At 43.6% G+C, this 22,798-nt stretch overlaps 1 protein-coding gene across 1 annotated transcript; it reads left to right on the forward strand.

The window, feature by feature from the left end:
* The first annotated feature begins 677 nt into the window (after window positions 1–677).
* SNAI3 (snail family transcriptional repressor 3) lies at window positions 678–10,229 on the forward strand. The gene is made up of 3 exons (XM_074223079.1): window positions 678–781; window positions 6,550–7,185; window positions 9,259–10,229. Exons 1-3 carry the CDS (start codon window positions 706–708, stop codon window positions 9,438–9,440), a joined length of 894 nt encoding a protein of 297 aa, XP_074079180.1. The 5' UTR covers window positions 678–705; the 3' UTR covers window positions 9,441–10,229.
* The last annotated feature ends 12,569 nt before the right edge of the window (window positions 10,230–22,798 follow it).

The raw sequence follows: 22,798 nt of genomic DNA on the forward strand, positions 1-22,798 counted from the left end.
TTTCGGGGCTCAGTTTCCCCAACCCAATATTCACCACCGTTATTAGAGTGTCCCACACTGGGGAAGGGGGTTTTGAGGATGTTTGTCCTTCCTTCTGGAAGAAGACCACGATGCCAGGGAGGTGATGCCATGACAAGCGAGTGAATTGCATTGGAGTGGCAGGCGGGGAAGTGCGCCAGGGCACGGGCCTCACTTTCTCCTCCCACCCGGGTCTGCCTGGTGGCCAAAAATGAATCAGAGAGACCGGAGATGGGCCCTGGACGCAAGACTGGCCCAAGGCCGCACCTCTGGGGAGTCTCTGGTGTCCGAGGGCACGTTGTGCTCCTGCGCTCCTGGCTCCATTCCCCCGGCCCCAGAGACAAATGCGGGCTTTGGGGTGTCCGGAGCTTGCGGGGCGGGAGGGGGGTGCCGGTTAGAGAGCGCAGGCAGGTGAGGGCCGGGAGGGTCTCCGGGCGGGGCCTCCGCCGGACACCTGTCCCCTGGCCCGCAGCCCGCGGGAGGCGGCCCCGGCCCCGCCCCTGCACTTGTCCGGGCCCTGGTTGGCCCGGGGCGAGCTATGTTAATGAGCACTGACCCTTCCTGCACCTGACGCGGCCCGGCCCGGCCCCAGAGGGCACGCGGAATGCCAGCCTGCGGGGCTGCGTGACCCGCCCGGCTGCAGGCCCCCGCCCCTGAGACCCCCGCCCCGCCGGGCTCCCGGGGAAGATGCCCAGGTCCTTCTTGGTGAAAAAGCACTGGAGCACCCGGATCCCCAACTACGGCCAGCTGGAATCGCAGAAAGGTAGAGGGGCGCCGGGGGCCGGGGGCCGGGGGCCGCGGCTGATGGGCAGCAGGAGAGCCCAGCCCCCGGGGGAGAGCTGGCGGGGGCCGGGGGGCAGCGCCCCACCTTTGCCTCCGGCCCCAGGCGCTGCCCGCTCGGCCCCAGCCGAGGCTTGGGGCACCCCGAATCCGCCGCCACATTCCTGGGAAAGAGCTTGGAGCCTGCGGGGGGCCCCCGCCGTCTCGGGGGGCCCCCTCCCCTTCCCCTGAGGGCTCACGGAGACCTTCCCACGCTCCGATCCGAGCAGCAGAGTTACAAGCCGCTGCCAGGTGCCGCCCCCCAACCCCCAGCTCCCTGCGCCCCACTGCCCGGGGGTCCCGGGACCTTCAGATCTTGGAGCTCCGGGGGAGCCCACCTTTTGCTGGAGAAGCGGGGAAAGAGCAATTTCCCTGAGATCTGTCTCCATCCCAGCACCCCTCTGACTCTGTCTCTCTCCTTTTCTCTTTCTCTCTGTTTCTCCTTTTCTTTCTCTCTCTCTCCTTTTCTCTCTTTCTCTCTCCTTTTCTCTTTCTCCTTTTCTCTCTCTGCTTCTCCTTTTCTCTCTGTCTCTCTCCTTCTTTCTGTCTCTCTCCTTCTTTCTGTCTCTCCTTTTCTCTTTCTGTCTCTCCTTTTCTCTTTCTCTGTCTCCTCTTTTCTTTCTGTCTCTCCTTTTCTCTCTTTCTGTCTCTCTCCTTCTTTCTGTCTCTCCTTTTCTCTCTCCTTTTCTCTCTTTCTGTCTCTTTTTCTCTCTGTCTCTCCTCTTTTCTTTCTGTCTCTCCTTTTCTCTCTTTCTCTTTCTCTGTCTCCTTTTCTCTCTCTGTCTCTCCTTTTCTCTTTCTCTGTCTCTCTCCTTTTCTCTTTCTCTGTTTCTCCCCTTTTCTGACTCCTTTTCTCTCTCTGTCCTTTTCTCTTTCTCTCCTTTTCTCTCTCGCCATCTCTTTTACTGTATGTGTATCTCTAACTCTTTCTGTCATTTTTTCCTTTCTCTTTTTCTCTCTGTTCCTCCTTTTTCTTTCTCCTTTCCCCTCTTCCCTCTCTCCGTCTCTGTCTCTGTCTCTTTCTGTCCCTCTCAATGAGGCCAAAAGGTCAGTTCTCTCTTTTCTCCACCTCTCCCATGATTTTGAATTCCTCTCTCGGCTGGTGTTTGATTGGAGCAGATACTTAGACTCTCTGTCTCTCTCTAGGACAGACACTTAAAGAGGCAAGAGAGGGTCTGGAAGGAGAGGATCTAAGTGTCCAATTCAAAAGAGCAGCCGCAGGTTGAATTTTCATTCTCTGGAAAAGTGGGGAAAGGGGAGATGGGGAACCCTTTATTAATCCTGAATCCTTCAATTCCCCTTTCTTCCTGCAGACTTCCTAAGGGGTTGAGTTCCAATTTACTGAATGAAAAGATTCTCAGATCGCATAGTTTATTGGTTGGAAACTTGTAAAGGATCCCCTCATTTTCCAAATGAAAAATTTGAGATCCAAAAAGGGGAAATGACGTGTTCAAGGTCACACAAGTGGATTCTCCTCCAATTCTGTCCTTCCCCCACAATCTTTTTTGAACCCCTCCCAGCCCTGAGCCCTGGGTGATAGGGGAAACTGTAAAGTAAAACTTTGCTAATGAGTTCTTCCTATTGAGACCTTGTTTATAGGCCTAATCCCACAGTCCTCAGACTTGATAGGGCAGTTGCCATTATCTGGGAATCAGCACTCAATCTGAGGGAGGGTATTACTCTATATCCCCAAAGTCGGAGGAGGAGAAACTGAGGGGGGGATGGTTTAAAATTGTCTTTGAGAAGGGTTATTTTTTCCTGTGCTAGAGACAAGTCACCTGATCAAACACTCCCTTCTAAGCCCCTGAAGTCCATTGTTTGGCAATAGTATCCACACCGTCAAAGTGAATTATTCATTAACACAAACCCTTGTCCACCCCCCACACTCCAAGTAACCTCCACATGGATGATGATCTCAATTTCCTAATGATTCCCTTTAAAATCAGTGCCAAGAACCATCCCTATGGGTGTTCCCCCCCATCTGATTGGGTTAGAATTCTGAGTAGTCTGGGAAAAGAGAATATGAAAGGGTAATTTTTGGAGAAGAAAGAAGATATTGGGGAGACTTGACCCTAATTGCTTATATATTAGACTTTAAAATGCCTACTGGTAAGATTTCCCCTTGGAGCTCCAAGCACCTGTCTCTGGTTAGGGTGGGGTTGGTTCAAAAGGGGAATGATTCTGGTCTTGCCTGTATCATTTTTCCAGGATAGACTTTCTACTGGGGGAACTCCTATGTCTTTAGAAGATCTGGGATAGCCAGAGGTTTGCTTCTGAGTATTTTCTCTCCCTAGAGGGTTCTCCTGGGAATTAGAGCATCCAGATTACCTGAACCCACAAGAAGTGGAGATATTCCAGTGGAAATCCTGGCCTCAGGGAACAATTAAAAAGTAGGCAAGCAAAAGAAGGGAATCGATTAAAAAAATATGTCCACAGGCAGAGGCACTCTCTAGCCACTCAGTGCTCTGAAGGCATTTAATCAAATCGTTTTGTTAACATTTCTTCTCTTTTCTCCCCTTTCTCCCATCTACCCTTTCCAGCTTCTTCCTTAGGCCTGTCCATGGTACCTACAGTTTTTGTCTGACTGTTTTACCATTCAAGAATAATAATAAGATTATTGAGCTTGAAAGGATACTATCCACAGAAAGAAGTTCAGAAATTTCTAGGATTTCATTAATATAGGGAAACTCTAGATGAAAAAATTCTTATTAATGTTCATCAACCCTTTTCTCTACAGCACTGAGAAATGACTTGCCCAGGGTCACACAATCAGTCAGAAGCAGTTCTTGAACCCAGGTCTCCTTTACTCTAAGTCCCATTGTCTCTTCTCTCTGTAGAGAGAGCCTTGATTGATAATGATTTTGTGAACTGAAGTGGGTCATTCCAGCAAAAATAATGGAGAGGAATTCTTTAGGGCCTATGGCTTAGAAGCCCCTCCCGAAGGAAGGGCAGAGGATGAGATGGAAGCAGGGTTTATTCTTTTTGACCATTGGAAGAGGTTTATAAACAAAGGAGAGGAGCAAACACTAAACTGAGTTGTCGAAGGGGAGTGCCAGATTTTGTCTCCTGTACCCCTCTTTGTAAATAGTTTGCAACAGGGAAGCTCTAGTAACTGATTTCATCACAATTGCTCACTAGTATTTATTATGTCCCCATGATACATACAAGCAATGAACTCATAGACTATGCTTCTGTGTTTCTTAGTTCTTTTCCTTCTATGAATTTTTCCAAAGGTCTGCATTTTTTTTAATATGTCAGGGCTGGGCTTGAGGAAAAGGACCCAAGAACAATATAGTGTACCCCAAAATCGTAGTGCAATTTTTGGTGGGTAAGGGTTTTTTTTTTTACAAGGTTATGGAGTTAAGTGACTAGCGCAAGGTCACATAGCTAAGTGAGTATTAAGTGTCTGAGGCCAGATTTGAATTCCTCCTGATTCCAAGGTCAGTGTGCTAGCCACTGCATCATCTAAGCTGCCCCCTTAGTGTATTTTCAACTTTAACGATTTAATGTTTTGTTAAAACTTTGGGGGGTCAGGGCAACTAGGTGATGAAGTGAATAGAGTACCAGCCAGAGACTCCTTGTGTTCAAATCTGGTCTCAGACACTTATTAACTTTGGAACTCTAGGCAAGTCACTGAACCTACTTTGCCTTAGTTTCCTCATTTGTAAAACGAGCTGGAGAAGGAAATGACAGACTACTTCAGTATCTCTGCCAAGAAGACCCCAAGAAGGGCTATGGAGAGTTGAACATGATTGAAACAACTCAACAGCAACAAGTCAGTAGATGGAGAAAAAGCAGATACCTTGACTCTACTCACATTTTCAAGGGCCTGTCAATATATTTTGACTAAAAGAAAGGGGAAATAAGGGGAAGAAAGAGAACAAAAGACAGGGAGAAGTGGGGAGGGGAGGTATGAAAGAATGGGTGAATTTCAACCTTGCTGGATTAGTTTTGCAGCTGCATTCTATCTGGGATTCACTGGATCAAGGCTAGAGTTGGCCAACAGGTGTGACTAGGTCTCCTAAAAAGTGACCCCTGGGAGCAGGGGGAGGGGAAGGGAGGGGAGATCACTATCATTGCAAAGCTGTTTGCTCCCAGAGTCCTAGCTAGAGTTATCTCAGGAATAACTGAGATCTCAACACCCTCCCCACCCCCAATGCCTAGGAGCCTAGAGGCCAGGTCCTCTCCACAGTATCCTGTTGTAAAATGGGAAGAATAAATACATAAAATGAAGTACTAAGGCTTAATTCTGAGTTCAGAATGGAAATTCCCTTGTTTTTTTCCTGAAAAAATAAGCAGATCTTTAAGACTTCTGCAGTATAGGGGCTATTTGATCAGGGTTTAACTGAAGTGGGCATTATATCTTAGGGTCTCAGTTGCATGACCTGCCTTAATCCATTAGATTCACAATTGTACCTGTCCAGCTTTTACCAGATTGTTGACTAGAAAGGGGAGGTGGTAGAAAAACGTGGAACTCATAAACTTGCAAATGGATGAATGTTGAAAACTACCTTTGCAGATAACTGGAAAAATAAAATAAAATAATCCATTAGACTGAGCTCCTAAAAGGAACATTTTTCCCCTTTCTCCATATCCCTATCATTACCACGAGCAGGTGTTTGATAACTGCTTGTTGATTTGACTTATAGCATACTTATTTGAGGGGTACAGTTATAAACTTGACTCATCTCCTTTTTCCTGAAAAAATTTGGTGTTTTCTTTTTTCCCCACTTAATTGTATTTTTTTTCCAATTACATGTAAAGATAGTTTTCAAGCCAGTATTCTTCCTTAACAACTAAAAATCTCTAAAAGATCAATTACTCTATTTGAGGGACAAGGAGAAAAATAATCAGAGAAAAAGAGAAGGATTCTGGGGTGGGGCAGCTTTTTGTCTGTCTTCCTAGATATAAATACTGGTTCTGTATCCTGTGTATATATATATTTTTGTGGGATATTATGAACATATGTTAGAACTCTTTATGAAACCAAGAGTTAGGGAGCTCATTCTGAAATTTTGGTTTGGGAAAGACTTCAGAATTTAATCAACAGTTCATTGGATTAATCTGTTTACAATGAGGGCATTTAAGCTTAGGTGCTGAAATCTCTGACCCCTCTACCTCCTTGGGGGATTGTGAGACCTGAATCATGGGGCTTGCCTTGGAAAGGCTACTTTTCATTAGTAGTCTTTCCCTCCTTAATTGTGGATTTTTTAGGCACGGTCTTCAGGCAGCTAACTGGGTGTTGAAGTGAAGAGAGTACAGGATCTGAAGTCAAGAAGACTCATCTTTTCTGAGTTCAAAACCATCCTCAGACTGTTAGTAAAAGTCATTTAACTCCGTTTGCTTCAGTGTCCTTATCTGTAAAATGAACTGGAAAAGGAAATGACCAATATCTTTGCCCAGAAAACCCCAACTGGAGTCATTGAAACAGCTCAACAACAAAAATTTTGCTATTATTAAGGTGTTTTTAGATAGTATTTAATAAGGGCATCTCTAGATGTAGCCAGGATAATTGAAAACTACAGATAATCTAGCTGGTTTGGTCTGTTGCATCAGCTGAGGGTGTGGCCATTTAGTAGTAGGTAAAGCTGAAGAATTCACCTTGTTGACTAATCCACCTGTGTTGGTTTGTGGGGTGGAATAAATGAATCGGAATTCTTTAACCTCTGTCATAGCTTTCTGTTCTCTCTCTCTCTTTCCTTCCCCTTACAGAGATAAATGGGTCCTGCTACTCCTGTGAGGGACTGGTCCTCCCCCTCCTCCTTCAGGACAGAGCAGCCCCTTCAGCGTCCAGTGATGCTGCCAGCCTGTGGGACCGCAAGTCTGTCATTGCTTGCATCTCACTGCCTCTCCCCTTAAATGGAGAGGTTCGGGAAACCCCCAGCCCAGGGTCTCTGGAAATCAGCATGGTGGACGCCCTAGATGGCCGAGGGCCTGGTGCCCCTCTCAAGGATAGCCTGAACCATCTCAACCTTTCCCCATTGCTGGACATGCCTAAACGTTGGCCTCTCGACGCCAGGCCAGAGGGAGACAAGGCGCCAGAAGAACTTCTTGGGGGTGGAGGCCCACGAGGCGGGAGCCCTTCACTGGGCTCGGTGGGCTGCTTTGAGTGTTTTGACTGCCATAAGACCTACCACACACTGTCTGGGCTCTCCAAACACCGGCAGCTCCGCTGTGATCTGCAGGCCTGCCGTTTCTTCAACTGCAAGTATTGTGACAAAGAGTACGCAAGCCTGGGAGCCCTGAAAATGCATATCCGCACACACACCCTGCCCTGTATCTGCAAGATCTGTGGCAAGGCCTTCTCTAGGCCCTGGCTACTCCAGGGTCATATCAGGACTCACACAGGTGAGACTGGGGGAGAGGTAAACCACTGAATCTGTTTTGAATCTGAATCTATTGAATTGAATTCGTTTTCTCATATACTACTGTAATTCAGAGTTTGAGGGTGGAATGGAAGAATTGTACAGAGGCAAGGCTGTTTCTCTGGGAGGGTCTGAAATTATGGCTGAGGAAATTGAGAGAAGACACAGTAAACATAACTCATTCATGAAGGGTTGGTCAAATAGTGAAATAAAGACAAGGCTTTTAGAGAGGGAGAGAAGATAGAGTCCATAGACACCAAGGAACAGAGAGAAACTGAGGCAGGGGAGAAATGAGGAAAGAGATAATCATTCCTCCTGGAGAGAGTTCTACCTCTTACACAACACAATTGTAGCACCCACCCTTTAGAGTCAGAATACAGTTTACCCTTATTCATAGTGGTATTCAAATCAGAAGAAACATGGCAAATGATGTGACACAATCCTTTAAAACCTTTGAGTTGTATCTGTCAGAACTTGCTTAGAATCTCATATGAGTTATCCCAGGGGCAGTGATTGGAAAGCAGATTCTTGCACATTTTCTGGTCATTGAAGAATTATTCCTTCTCCCTCTCTGTATTTGGCTGAGGGGCTCTCCCCATTGCCTACTTTCCCTCTTCAAAAGGGCCCTTGACTCATTAAACATAGGGGCTCCAGAATATTAGAGAGCTGAGAGCTCTTGGGCCAGAGTGATTGGAATGCAAGGTGGCTCCATAGAAGGCTGTCCCCAGTGTCCATTTATCCTGGGGGTGACCGACCACAGAGGAATGCTAATGGTTGGGGTTGGAACCCAGTGAATCCATATATTCATCTGCCAGAGTCAACTTGATGGGGTAAAGAACCTGGCAAAATGACTAGAAGATGTCTCTCTCTATATGATCCTGAGACCTGAGGTAAATAATAACAATAATAATAATATAATATTTGTCCTTCCTTCTCGAAGAAGACATGACATCAGGGAGATGCCATGACAAGCATAAGAATTGGATTTGAGTGAGGGGTGCCAGCTTTACTTTCTCCTCCAGAGCCATTTGGATCCAATGGCCAGATATGAATCAGGATGGCTGGAGATGGTCCTAGATGTGAGGCAATCAGGATTAAGTGATTTGCCCAAGGTCACACAGCTAGTAAGTGGCAAGTGTCTGAGGCTGGACTCAAACTCCTGTTCTCCTGACTCCAAGGCCAGTGCCCTAGCCACTACCACCTCACTGCCCCACCTGAGGTAGAATGATACTCTTGGATCCAGAGTCTTGACCTGGTCAATTTTCTTTCTTGATTGTCCATCAGGGGCCAGAATTTGCATTTGTGTACACACACACACACACACACATACACACACACACAAATTCATACTTAGACTTGACTGTCTGGTCATGGAAGTAGAGCTAGGTGACAGGTAGATAGATTGCTAGGCCTGGAGTCAGGAAGATTGAAATTCTAATCTGGTCTCAGACACTTAGTAGAGGTGACCTGGGCAAGTCATTTAATTTCTCTGCCTCAGTTTCCTCAACTGTAAAATGGGATTCATAACAGCATTTCCTACCAGGGTTTCTATGAAGATCAAATGAGATCATATGTATCAAATAGCAGACCCTATATAAATGTAAGCTGTTATTCTGGAGGATTTTCCCCCAATTATAATTTTCCTAGGATCATATGGTCTCAAAGAACATGGATGAAATATTCCAAATCTACCACCAAATAGCTTTGTGACACTGGAAAATTTCTCTCATCTCCCCCACCCCAATATTCAGTCCATTGGGATAGAGGGGGCAGTAATCATTTCCTTTCCTTATTATCTACTTTCTAAGGCAGGGAATGTGATCATGAGAATGAATTCTCCCTTAAAATGAAGCACTTTAAATATTAAAAAAAATATTGTTCTGTTCAAGATGACTCGTTTAAATTTGTTCTTGTAATATGGGCCAGGTTTAAATTGGCTATTTTCAGTGGTCTTTTCAAGGGCTCAGTCTTATTCTAGACTACTCTGGGGAGGGAAGCTAGAAATGACGATTCTGGACAGACCAGTCATTTGGGTTTCATCTTTTCCTCTCCCCAGGTGAGAAGCCTTATGCCTGTTCTCACTGCAGTCGGGCCTTTGCTGACCGCTCTAACCTGCGGGCTCACCTGCAGACCCACTCAGACATCAAGAAATACCAGTGTAAGAGCTGTACCAAAACCTTCTCCCGAATGTCCTTGTTAACCCGACACAAGGAAGCAGGCAGCTGCCCAGCCTCCTGATGGCTACAAGTGGCCTGAGAAGTTAAAGGATGAGGGGATCTGAACTGGAATACACAGAGCTAGGGGTCACCCTTGGAAATCTCTGTGGAATCCGGCGAGGAACATCTGTGCCATCTGTGACAGCACCATCATAGGTTATGGCAAGAACACAGACTCTTGGCTTTTCTTCTTCCTTTTTCCATTTGAAGCTACTCAATCCAAGCAATGTGCTTGGACAAGTGTAGCTTTCAAATTGCCTTGGGTCCCTCATCTGTACCTCCTGCTTCACTTTGTCCCAAATTGAAGCTTTGCTCCTGCCTGGGGGAAGAGTGTTCAAGGCAAGAAGAAGCCATTTCCTCGGTTTGCAGACTAAAGCTCTCTATTCTACAAGAGTTGGGGTTTGGTAGGATTTAGAGAGAAGGGAAGAAATTCCAGCTGATAAGCCAAAGCTCGCTAGGATATACTTCTCTGAGCTGTTGGCACTGGAACCCTTTCCCATCAGTGACTGGGCACGTCCAGCTTTGCCGACCAGACAGATTTATCTCGGGGCTAGTGGTGGTGTGCCATAGTATCTAAGCATTAGTAAACCTAAGCTCTGGGCTTGTTTCTGACAATGTGGGGCACAGGGCAAGCTGTTACATATTCCTTTGCCTTGTTTTTGCTTCCAGAAAAATGGGGGGAAATAATGTCTATCACATAATGGTGGTTGGTTGAGGTGAGTGGGGGTGAGCACTTTTACAGAACCCATCTAGGCTAATGTTGGTATTACTGTCTTCTGTAGGGAAATAAACCTGTGGAATATTAAAAGAGGGTCACAAAATTGCTGTCTGTCTTGTTCCTTGAGCTTAAGATTCTCTGGGTAATTCTCTGGGATACATCATTCAAATGAACAAGGATGTTTCTATCAAGGTGCCAGGGACTATGCTCATGCTGGGCTGGTTTCAAAGACAGATAAAATAAGGTGCTGCCCAATTTGGAACTATATTCCAAAGACAATCAAACTGGACATGCCCTTTGATCCAGCACTATTTGGTCTATATCCCAAAGAGATCACAAGAAAGGGTAAAAACCCCCACAAGTATAAAAATATTTATAGCAGTTCTTTGTGTAGTGGCAAAGAAGTGGAAATTGAAGGATTGGCATCCATTAGAGACTGAATGAATGACGTATGATATACGATTGTGAAGGAACACTGTTGTTCAATAAGAGATGAAAAATCTGGAGAGACTTGGGAACTGATGCTGAGTAAAGCGAGCAGAATCAGGAAAGCATTGGACAGTGTGATGAGCAACTATGGTAGCCTTAGCTCTCCTCAGCAACACAATGATCCAAGACTATTCCAAGAGACCCATGATGGGAAATGTCATCCCTACCCGAGAGAAAGAACTATGGAGTCTGAATGCAGGACAAAAGCACACCGGTTTTACTTTTTTTAAATGGCTTGTCCTTTTTGTTCTGTTTTACAACATGACTAATATGGAAATATGACTTCATGATAGCTGTCTTGGGGAGGGGGGATGAGAGGGAGGGGGAAGAAATTTGAAACCCAGAATCAATAAATATAGAAAACTAGAGAGAGAGGTTAGAGATATTACCCTCACAATCTGAGAGATGTATTATAAATAGACATACAACATCTATGCAGAGTAGACAGTAACCTTGGAGGAAAAGGATCTAGCAGCTAGGAGAACAAGGGAAAATATGGAAGAGGAGTTTCAAAGGAAACGATGGGTTCATTAAGAAATTTGGGCTCAACATATCGCCTATATCAAATTGCTTACTATCTTAGGGGGAGAGGGGAAAAAATTGGAACTCAAAATTCAAAAAGTTAAAATTTGCCTTTACATGTAATTTAAAAAAAATTATTTAAAAAGAATTTTGAGCTCAGAGACAGTCCTCAGCAAAATTCTAGTATTATCTGGTCCTCTAGCTAAACAGAAAGAACATGGAAGATCCTGTAGGAGGAGAGAGAATCACATGATGAGATACTTTGTGGGAAAAGAAGAAGCACGCTGAGGTTGGGTAATGCCATGAAAAGAGGATAATGAAAGGGAGGATTTATTGGAGCACTTATGAGAAACTGCAGGAGAGCAGTAGTGGGTTATCGCTTTTTTCCTCATATTCCACAAGAATCAAGTATCTACCTGTGCCAAGCCATAAAGGCAGTTATTAATTAAGTAAATAGCCTCTACTTACATAACGATCACTGGAATTTAGCCATAGAGATTAAAACTGAGAGATGTATGGATTGCACACCATGGGCTGAAGGGAGAGATAGCATTATAGACAAGCACATTAGCTGTAGTCAGAAGCTGGAAACAAGAACCTCCATAGACACGTCCTCTCTGGCTTCCTTTAAATCCTAATTAATTATTACACAGAAAGCCCTGGTTTGTCTTCTGATTGCTGACCAGCATTTTGCTAAGGAGATGGAGCTTTACAAGACTTCCCTTCTGAGGCACGTTGGCTTTCTTATCGAAATGGCAGGTTCTGGCGCCATCTTCCTTTGAAGCCTTAGCCTGAATAGCTATGGCTCTGTCAGTGCTGACCTTGACTCTTTCCTATTTGCTAGGACTCTCACCCTTGGAACACAAACTCCCTAACTGGGCCATGCTACTGAGCAAGGCCCCCTCTACTCAGCTCTACTTCCATCATTCCCCCACCATCATCACCTCAGCTTTGATGGCTTCATGTCTGACAGTTCTTCCCCACCCCTGACTTGCCTTACTCCCCTTCTCTGGCCTGCCTGGGCAGCCACTCATTGGGTTGTCCCCACCTCCTGCCAGTGGATCTTGGAGTCCTCCTCAGCTCTGCCCTGAAGGGATGGCATCTAGGAATGAGCTAGGGAGGGGCCTTTTCTGAGACTGATTGAGTTCTTGACGCCTCCACCAAGATGCCTGGTGGGGAGATTTTCTGGAGAGGACACCTGTCCCTCAGCAGTGGGGTTGGCTTGTTCCCAGCCGTTCTACTTCTGGCCCCAGCCTGGGAACACATGTTGATCAGCACTGTCCTAGGTCTGAAATGAGGTCATCCAGCAAATGGTAAAGGCTCTCATTACTGCTCAGAACCCAATCAATCAAGCATTTATTAAACTACCTATTCTGCACCAATCACTGAGCTAAGTGTTGGGGATAGATTCAAAGACAAAAATTAAATGGTTTGTACCATCTATTCCTTATATTGGGGATAGAAGGATGAGTAGAGAAAGACAATTTATATGCAAATGTGCAACTATATGCAAAATAAAAACTGAGCTTGCTCTCAGAATTCAGAATTTACTTGGATGGACTCATGCTTAGGCACAAGATGCTTTAGTCCTGACCCCATAGGTTTAAGTTTAGGTGATTACAGTCTAGGCTCCAAAGATGAGATGTGAGCTCAGGTTGTTTTATTCTCATCTGATGATGCTTGAGCTCATCCCCAGGGTAGAAAACCATTTAGTTTGGTGCCAGATAAATGAGAGACTTGGGTCCACTCTGATAGAATGTGAACTGGGCTCTCCAGTCTGCATGGATATCCTGAGATTGTTCCATTCCAACTGGAAACTGCCTGACCCTTACATCAAACCTGATCTCAAAGACATTACTGTCAATATTGGATTCTCAGTTGATCCCCACTGTTTGTGCCTCTACATTCAATATTTCAAAGAATCAGTTATTAAACAACTTTAAAACCTCTATCTGGGCAGCTAGATGGTGCCATAGTGTACCTGAAGTCAGAAAGAGTTCAATTCTGGCTTCAGGCACTAGCTATGTGACCAACACGTAGCCTTCTTGGTCTTGGTTTCCCCATCTGTAAAATGAGCTGAAGAAGGAGATGGCAAACATCTCCAAATGGGGTTATGAAAAATTGGACATAACTGAAACAACCAACCAACAACAAAAAACCTATATCTTGTCCCAGGCTTAGTGTCAATCACTGACAATATAAAGACCAAAGTGAAAAGTGCTTGCCCTTGAGAAGTTTATATTGTAATGGGAAATGATGATAGGATTTTGGGATCCTCCATAGTGGTGTATGAGTTAAAAGCCTTCTTAGGTCTTCTTAGCTACATATACAAGGCCAGTTCTAGGCTGGTAAGAGAGATAATGACCTGCCCTCCTGGATCTAGCTTGCCTCTGTGTCTTTCCCTAAGGTTTTTTCTACATAGGAGAATGAAAAATTGGAGGAAAAAAAAACAAACTTGAAAATCCCCAAGCAATTTTGAGTTGATTGACAGTTATTAATTAAGTAAATAGCCTTTACTTACATAATGATTATTGGAGTTTAGCCATAGAGATTAAAATTGAGAGAGATTGCTCGACATGGGCTGAAGGGAGAGATAGCATTATAGACAAGGACATTAGCTGTAGTCAGATGCTGGAAATAAGAATCTCCATAGTAGACATGCTCTTCCTGGCTTCCTTTAGTCCTAATTAAAAAATTCCATCTCCTACAGGATGCCTTCCCCAGCCCTTCTTAATTCCAGTGCTTCCCTTCCTTTAATTCTTTCCTATTTATCCTGTACAAAGCTTGCTTTGTCTATATTTGTTTTTACCTTGCCTCCCCCTTTAGATGGTAAGCTCTCCTAGGGCAGGAGCTGTCTTTGATCTCTTTTTGTATGCCCAGAGCTTAGCACATAATAAGTATTTAATATAATTAATTGGACTTGAAATGAAAGACCAGGTGGAATTGTGTCTGGCAGCATCTGACAGAGACTTCAGGTGGAAGAGGCCAGCCCCAGCCCCAGAACATCATAGGAAGACAGATGCATCCATATGGCATCAGCAGTCTGTCACCCTTCCTTATGTGTGTGACTGTGTGTGTGTGTGTGTGTGTGTGTATTTTTTTCATATATGCAATTTCCCTCATCTACAAGGGGCCACAAGAAGATCAGGATTCAAGTCGATCTGAAACAAGAAAATGCAACTTTTAGAATCTACTAGAAAGGCCTTGGGAGGTTCTTGAAGCCTTCTTCACTGAGCCATGGTTCTCCCCTCTTTTATCAGACTCTGGATTCCTCTGCTCCTCCCTTCTACTTCCTTCAGTTCAGAGTCCATGTCTATTATTATAGATCAGGGTAAAAGGAGGATAATGAGGGACCTGGGAGCCACGGTGCTTTTGTGAGGTCTATCTCTGTGCTAACAAAGTAATCCCCCTCCTTGAACTGCTCACCAAAGCCATTTACCATGGAGCTTAACTTTGTTAATGGAACAGATTAGACTTCCTAAGGGTGAGAAAAGGACCTTGCCCCCAACCCTGCTGATGATGTCAACTCCTCTTCCCCAGTAAAAAGGCAAAGCAGAAGCAATATTTATATTCTAAGAGAGAAGGGTTACAAATAGAGACCAGATGCCTAAAGGAAGCTATATTGTAAATTGTGATCTATTTTGGGGTTCCAAAGTCTAAACGAAGCCATTGCACCTGTTAGGCATGGAGGAGGAGAATTTCACAGGCCTAAAATAAAGCCAAATATTTTCCCATGGAAAATGCTTTTTATATTTAACTCCAGGTTGGCAGGGAGGTCAAGGGAGTAGATGGTAGGTTGGCAGAGGGTATGGAGAGATAGTGGAAGTTTGCCAATCTTCAAAGCCAGGGTGAGAATTGATATGTAATGAATGAATGAGATTTTCCACTTAGAGTAAGCCAAACTGAAGCTATCAACAGCAATTGGGTCTCCCTATCAAGTCCCTGTATCATTCTTAGCTGTGGGACTCTTACCATCTCTTCTTCCTCTCTAGTTTTCCTACTCTAGGTTCCTTAGCTAAGAGATTTTCTTATCCAGTTCTCTCTTTATTATAGCGCACAGTACCCTAACCTCTAACTGAAATATATATTCACATACTTGTTGCTCTTTTCTTTCCCTCTGGGCCATTTGCATTCTCTCCAGCTTGAGCCCTCTCTCATTCTGTCCAAACCCACACTCTGTGCTTCCATTTTACTCTACAAGGGAAATTCTTTTCCTGACTTCAATGACTCCAAAGGGACATTACTAGAGCAGTCTGGACTGTTCAGTCTAACCTGAGGGACTTCTTTGGAATCTGGAAGGAAAGAAAAAGATGTTTCAGTCAGAATTCAATTTGATCTGGAAATCATGAGGACCTCTTGGACACAGTGAGAGCCTTGGACTAGAGAAAAGAAGAAAACTTTTCAACAGTTCAAAGAGTATCTTGCTCCGGTGGATAATAATATTGGGGATGAGGTGGTTTTGGCTGTCCTTCTAACACTATATAGCTCACAAGCCCCCACCAGCATGTTCCCCAATGACAATCAGCCAGAAGACACAACTCTTACAAAGGCATTTAGGAAGGTTGTATAGTACGAACAATTGCTACAAAATATTCCTCCCATCATCTTGGGGAATATAAATACACATTGCCTTCATAGGAACAAAAGGTACATTCTTAGAGTATAATGGTAGTGAAGGAGACATTTAAGGACCTTATGTGCCAAGGCAATTCACAATTCTGACCATTCCTTCTCTTGTCTTATAACATTCTGTTCAGCCCAATGTTGACTCATGTGAGATACTTTATCTCCTGACTGGGCATTTTCATCGGCTGGACTTCTCTTCCTCCTCACTGCTGCCTCCTGGTTTTCCAGCTAAAAATCCCACTTTCATGATCCCCTTTAAGGGCTTTCCCTCTGTTGATTATTTCCAATTTATCTTCTATAGAGCTTGTATGTACATAGCGGTTTGTATGTTATCTCTTCCTGTGAGACTGTGAGCTTCTTGAGTGTTGGGGCTCCCTTGCCTTTCTCAGTATCCCTAATTTAACAGGGCTTTGTTGACTGTCAGGCCTATTTCTCTTGAACTCATTCTCTACTGCCAAAGGGTTAGAGAAATCCCTTCCTTCTCCCCTCCCCATTTCTGCAGAGGTCTCCTCCACTAAAAATCCCCCAAACTATTTTTTAAAGGTTATCTGGAGGTTACCATCTTTTACAGCTAATGGGATCATCCCTTCTGATACACCCCAAGCGCATACAGCTCACAAAAGAACCAGGGCTTAGAGACACTTTGACAATTAATACAGTTAGTTTCACACCTTGCTAACAGCTTGTGATTTCATTCTGAGTTTTCTGCACAGTCAAACTAGTTGCTTCCTAAAATCAACATTTGGTCTCGCACTTCGATGCCTTAATATAAGTTACACCCTATTCCTTCACACCTGCCCCACCTCCCCATGTCTGGAATACACTTCCTCCTCATCTCTACCTTTCAGGATTCTTATCTTCCTTCACAAGGCTCACTTCCCACTACCAATCTCTTCTGTCTGGTTTCTTGGGCTGTGGATGCTCCCTCCTTCCCTCAGTTGCCTAGGTACATAATATATAAATCTATGGACTTGCTGTTTAATTTTCTCCCTCTGTCTTTGTTTCTCCTTTTCTCTCTCCTTCCACTCATTCTCTGCCCCTCTCTCTCTGACATATTCTGCCACACATGCATGCATACATACATACACACACACACACACACACACACACAGAACCTACAAGCATATCATCAGAATGTAAACTCCTTGAGGGCACCACTTTCTGTAATATTACCCAGGTCTCCTACCTGATTCCCAGCCTCCTTTGGGCAGAGGAAGTGGAGATGTGGGTACCCTACCATCATGCTCCATGCATCCCCTGCTTGTTTTGCATAGCAATCTCCTGGGGCTAAGGTGTAGGGAGAGGGAATCCTTCTATGAACTTTCCATCCTAGTCTCCTGCCTAGGAGAAGTATCACCATTCTTTCTACTCCAGTTTCTTGCTCCTTTGCCTGAACTGCCCAAGAATCTGAAAGGATTCCACTCTTAGGTCATAATACTATTGACTTTGAAAATCTCTCTAAATTTTTCACTTAATGATTAACAAACTTTCCACATTCCAGTGATTCTGAACCCCTGCTGGTCACCATCCAAACCCCATTTCCTATCTTCTACCATATTCCTCATTCCTATTCCTTTCAACACCACCTCTCCCTTGTCCAAACCAAGCACTGTTCACCCCTTCCCCTGTGCCCTCTGGAACACCTGCTCCCTAAGCAACAAATTTGCTTTCATCTTAAATATTTTCTTCTCTAGTCCTCCCATCTTTTGTCTCTCACTGATATCTGGCTCCTTTCTGATGTCGTCTCCTCCATGGTCACCCTTTCCAGTCCTTGTACTTTTACTCACTTCTGTCAGTTCGTTGGAGAAGGTGGGGAAATTGGAATGTTCCTGGTTCCTCATTGCTACTTCCAGGTTCTCCCCGCTACCATCATTACTCAGTAACCTCTCCTACAAGGCATTTTCTTTCTTCAATGTGTTCAGTACAGGATTCATAATCTTTCTCTTCTCCCCAACACCTTCCTTAATACTAGGAGACTTCAATATACATATCGATATTCCCTCAAACATTCTAACTTCCCAATTCCTCAATGTACTTATTTCTCATGATCTACTCCTCCATCCTGCCTCAGTCACTCACAAAAATGGTCATGCCTTTGGAGGGCAGCTAGGTGGTGCAATGGATAGAGTACTGGTCCTGGAATCAGGAGGACCTGAATTCAAATCCAACCTCAGACGCTTGATAATTGCCTAGCTATGTGACCTTGGGCAAATCATATAATCCCATTGCCTTAAATTAAAAAAGAATTTTTTTAAATGGTCATACCTTTGACCTTGCCAAACAAATTTATCTTTCCTAAATCAAAACTGGACCTTCATTGTTTTTGGCAATCCTTCTACACTTCTCTCATCCTTTCTTCTCACTCTCTTCAGTCTGTCTTCTGACTTCATGATTCAACTAAAACTCTTCTCTCCAAAGTTGCCGAGGACCCCCAATAACCTTTTCACAGTTCCTCATCCTTCTTGACCTCTCTGCAGCATTTGGCATAGTTAACTGTCCTGTTTTCCTTGATACTCTTTTCTCTCTAAGTTTTTGGGACACAGCTCTCTTCTGCTTCTCTTCCTACCTATCTGAATGTTCCTTTTCATCTCCTTTGATGGATTCTTATCCAGGTCATACCAGATAAACATGAGTGTTCCACAAGGTTCTGTTCTAGGTTCTCTTTTCTTCCTCCATACTATCTCATCGGCTCTCACAGATTCAATTATTATCTCAATGCTAATGATTCCCTAATCTATCTATCTATCTAGTGCTAACTTTTCTGTTGACCTAAAATCTTTCATCTTCAAAAGTCAATTAGACATCTTAAATTGGATATCCTGTAGATATCTAAAACTCAACATATCAAACTGAACTCATTGTTTGCCCCTCCCTCTCCCTGCTTTCCCTGGTACTGCAGAGGACAACACCATCTTCCCATCCTTCAATCTCAAAACTTAGGAGTTACCTTGGACTTCTCACTATTGCCATTGTAGTGACTGGCTACTTGGGTTTGATTCTGTCCATGAGGAATCATTATTCAGACTCAGGAAAGCATGGGTGGAAATAAAACAAAAATTTATTTAAAAAGTTATAAGACATAGGAAGGGCTAGATAGACAGAGAGAGAGAGAGAGAGAGAGAGAGATAAAAGATCAGCCAAGAAGTGTTGGCTGGGCCATGGTCAGAGAAGACTACAGCCTTGAGCCAGGATCCAACCCAGGTTTTTATGTCTTGCCTCTTATCCAGAGGAGGGCAAAAGGTGAACTCCCTTTCCCTATACTGGACCCAGAATTAGATAGTGGGTAAAGCCTAAGGCAATCAGGATACAAATCAAGAATGGGGGGTGGGGGTCTCCACCCAAGCAGCTCTTAAGATTACAATTGTTTCTGTCACAATCATAATTCTCTATTTCTAGTCAATTTATATCTCCATCCAAATTCTTTCTGTTATGTTCACAATTCTCTTCATCTTTCCCCTGCATCACCATATCCAAGCTCTTACCAAGGCCTATTGATTCCAATTCTATAATGTCTGTCAAATATGTCCCCTTCTCTCCTCTGACATTGCCCCTCACCCTGGTGCAGGCCTTCATCACCTCACCTGTATGATTGCAATAGGCTGTTGATGGTTCTACCCACCTTGTCTCTCCCTACTCCAATCCATCCTCCATAAATGATTTTTTGAGGGGCAACCAGGTGGTGCAGTGGATATAGCATGGGCCCTGGAGTCAGGAGGACCTGAGTTCAAATCTAACCTGAGACACTTAATAATTGCCTAGCTGTGTGACCTTAGGCAAGTCACTTAATCCCATTGCTTTAAATAAATAAAATTTAAAAAGCTATAAATGATTTTTCTAAAGCACAGCTCCCTGACCCCACCACCACCCCACTTAGTAAACTCCAGTGGCTCCCTATTACTTCCCAGATAAAATATAAAATCTTCTGTTTGGTATCCTAAGCTCTTTAGCCCCCTCCTTTCTTTCCAGTCTTTACTCACCAACATGGACTCTGAGCCAATAACACTGACCTCCATCTTTCAGTTCCAGTCTTTTTCTTTGGCTGTCCCCCAAGCCTGGAATGTTCTCCTTCCTTGTCTCTGCCTCCTGGCTTCCTTCAATTCCTCTTTGATAGAAAACCTCTCCCAATCTTTCTTCACTTTAGTGCCTTTGCTCTCTAAATTATTTATTTCCTTTTTATCCTATCTATAGATTGTTGTTTATTTTGGTTTGTTGTCTCCCCCATTAGATTGAGCTTCTTAAGAACAGAAAATGTCTTTTCCCTTTCTTTGTCTCCTCGGTGTGTGATGCATAAAGGCTTGTCTGATTGTCCTTGTAGCCCTTGTACCTAGTACAAAGCATTGCAGCATTACCTTCTTCATAAAACTTTGCTAAATTTTGAAAATCCTCCCCTTATTGTAGCTATACCCAGAAAACCCACCCTTGTCCTCTAGTCATATTGCTAAGTATAGCTCTCTGGCAAAGCTCAGTGGAACAATATAAGTTTCCACCTCCATTACGATGTGGACAGCGGGACATTTCAGGGAGAGCACCTGGGCTGCCAAGTTTGGAGGGAGATCAGGAAGGGGCCAGAGCTGAGACTACATGACAAGAGTTTGCCTGTCTCCTTTATAGGTCCTCACCTTTGAAATACCCTCCAGTTTGATGGAAACTTCAGGAAAAAAAGGGGGGGAGACCACTGTCAAGGGGACAAATGTATTCAATGGGTCTAACCTGTGGGGACCCAATAACTGTTGTGGGTGTATACAAAATATACCCTACTAATTTCTTTAAATATTAAGAAATCCTGATTCTCAGTGTCTTTGTCTGAAGTCCCTGGTCCCACTTGAATATAAAACTTTATAAGTACTTAATCCATATCCTAGTCTAAATCTTTTAAACATTCTTTTCACTTCTAAAGAGAAACAAGCCCCAAATTTCAGTAATGAGTTTTTTCCTCCAAGAGGACAGTGACCAGACAAGGCAAGAAGACTTGATTAATCCACTTAAACAAGTCAGTAATCCCCTTCCTCGTGCCTTTGCAAAATGAGGGAAATGATTTTAGAGGGTTCAATGAAAATTAAGTTATTATTGTCCCTTCCAATGAATCAAAATTATTGCCTAGCCTTTGTTATCCTGTTTGATGCTGATTATAGAATGTTGATTTTGTTCTCGAGCCCTATAAATTGTATATGAGAAATGACCTGGACCCAGAGAGATTTTCAAAGGCAGGATGGATATCTGTCCTTTAGGATTTCTCTCGCTGCTTAAAAACAGAATTATTTAATTAAGAAATGTGTCTACAACAGATATGTGCCTCAAACACAGAGAATTACATTTTTCCCCCCTCTATGAATTCTAATTTTATGTCTGTTGTTGACATGTCAGCTCAGTCCCTTGAGCCTTATTCTCTTCATCTGTAAAATGGGTTTGATGCTACTAACTTCAGAATTAGAATTTTAAGGAAAATAATAAAGACAAATTTAAATGGTTGTATAAACACTCTTGCTCTTCAGACCATTGGGGTTGTATCTGTTTTCTGCCACAGGCAAGAGCTGACTCTCATAAATCTTCTATCCTCCTCTCCCCTCCTCCCCCCAAGCCAGCTGAGCTATTTGAGATCTCAGCTGGCTCCTGTTCAGGGCCTCGTGCAACAGTCTACAAGACCATCAGCTGAACCCTAGATAGGGCTGTTTTACTATGGATGATGTAAGGGAAAGAAGGAGTGAGATTTACAGACCCTTGAATCTAACACATAGATAAAAACAACAAAAACTCCCCAAACGGAGATTCCTTTCAGCTTTAACATTTTATTATTCTAATTCACCTTTTTAGTATAGAGGAAAGACCTTGAATTGGGAGGCAAAGTAATTTAGATTTGAATTTTAGCTTTACTATCTATAAGACCATGGACAAATAATTTTGAAAGGAAAAAAACTGCTTTAGTTTCCCCTCTCTGTAAAATATGTGGGAGTTGGATTAAGATGTTCTCTAAGTTTCCTTCCAGTTCTAAATCTATGACTTTAAGTACCAATAATCAACCACAATCACAGATAAGGAACATGCCTTAATTTCCTTGGGATATCAAACTGACTTCCTTTTCTTTTCCCTTTTAGCCAGAAAGAAATTATTCAGTTACCACCATTTATTCTTCAAGTCTCTTTTAAGGATGGTCCAATGACTTTAACCCTAAAGAAGTGCCTGGATCTCCTTGACCCTACTTACTAGATTTCTCATTCCTCATCCCACAATATGAACCACACTTCTCTATCTATAAAAATAGCAGATAGAGAGAGAAACCAATAGCTAGTAATACCTTCAGAGAGGACTTCCAAGTTTGCAATGAAAAATGAAAGAAAAAGGGTAACAAGGGAAATTACCTATGAAAAGGGCAGACCAAGTATAGACAAGGAAACGGGCAAAGACAGTATGAAGTTCTCCTTCCCCATGAGTAAAAATGAAAAAGCTATTAAATAAAGATTTTATTTTTCTTCCCTTGGGATGTGACAATGATGACTTCTTCCCATCCTTGGAAAGAAATTTGCTAGCTCTTCAGCAAGGAATCGAGTCATGACTAACAGTCCCACGAGGCAGGTGGAAGCCAGACTCCTATATTTAGAGAGACAGAGTGAATCCAGCACAGGATATATTTATCTGGGAGACCATGTGCGTGTGTGTACATATGCGTATGTGTGTGCTTGCATGTGTGGGGTGTGTGTGTGCTTGTGTTTCTCACTTGGGGAAATACTTTCCGCTGTGAGTGACTAGAATATAAAAATACCAATGCAAATGCTGAGCCGGCAGAGAAGAGCAGGCCAGGCGATGCCTTATCGGCTTCCACAGCAGTGTGTGTACAGTAAATGATTGTGTTTGGAGCACCTTGTTTTGGAAAATTGTTAATATACAGAGGGCACTGCACAGGTTATTACACCCGGCAAGATTTGTCTGTCCTTGCTTCTAAGATGAAATCATACTCATATGATAGTTTCTTGTTGGGAAGAAGGGATTTTCAATCATCTAATAGGGTTGGGTGGAATTATATTTTGATT

This window comes from Macrotis lagotis, chromosome 1 (genome assembly GCF_037893015.1).
Source record: "Macrotis lagotis isolate mMagLag1 chromosome 1, bilby.v1.9.chrom.fasta, whole genome shotgun sequence".
Taxonomy (NCBI): Eukaryota; Metazoa; Chordata; class Mammalia; order Peramelemorphia; family Peramelidae; genus Macrotis; species Macrotis lagotis.

Coding starts and splice junctions, on each gene's coding strand:
- SNAI3 (XM_074223079.1), top strand. CDS start 706: ATGCCCAGGTCCTTCTTGGTGAAAAAGCACTGGAGCACCCGGATCCCC. Junction 782..6,549: donor CCAGCTGGAATCGCAGAAAG/GTAGAGGGGCGC, acceptor TTCCCCTTACAG/AGATAAATGGGTCCTGCTAC. Junction 7,186..9,258: donor TCATATCAGGACTCACACAG/GTGAGACTGGGG, acceptor TCCTCTCCCCAG/GTGAGAAGCCTTATGCCTGT.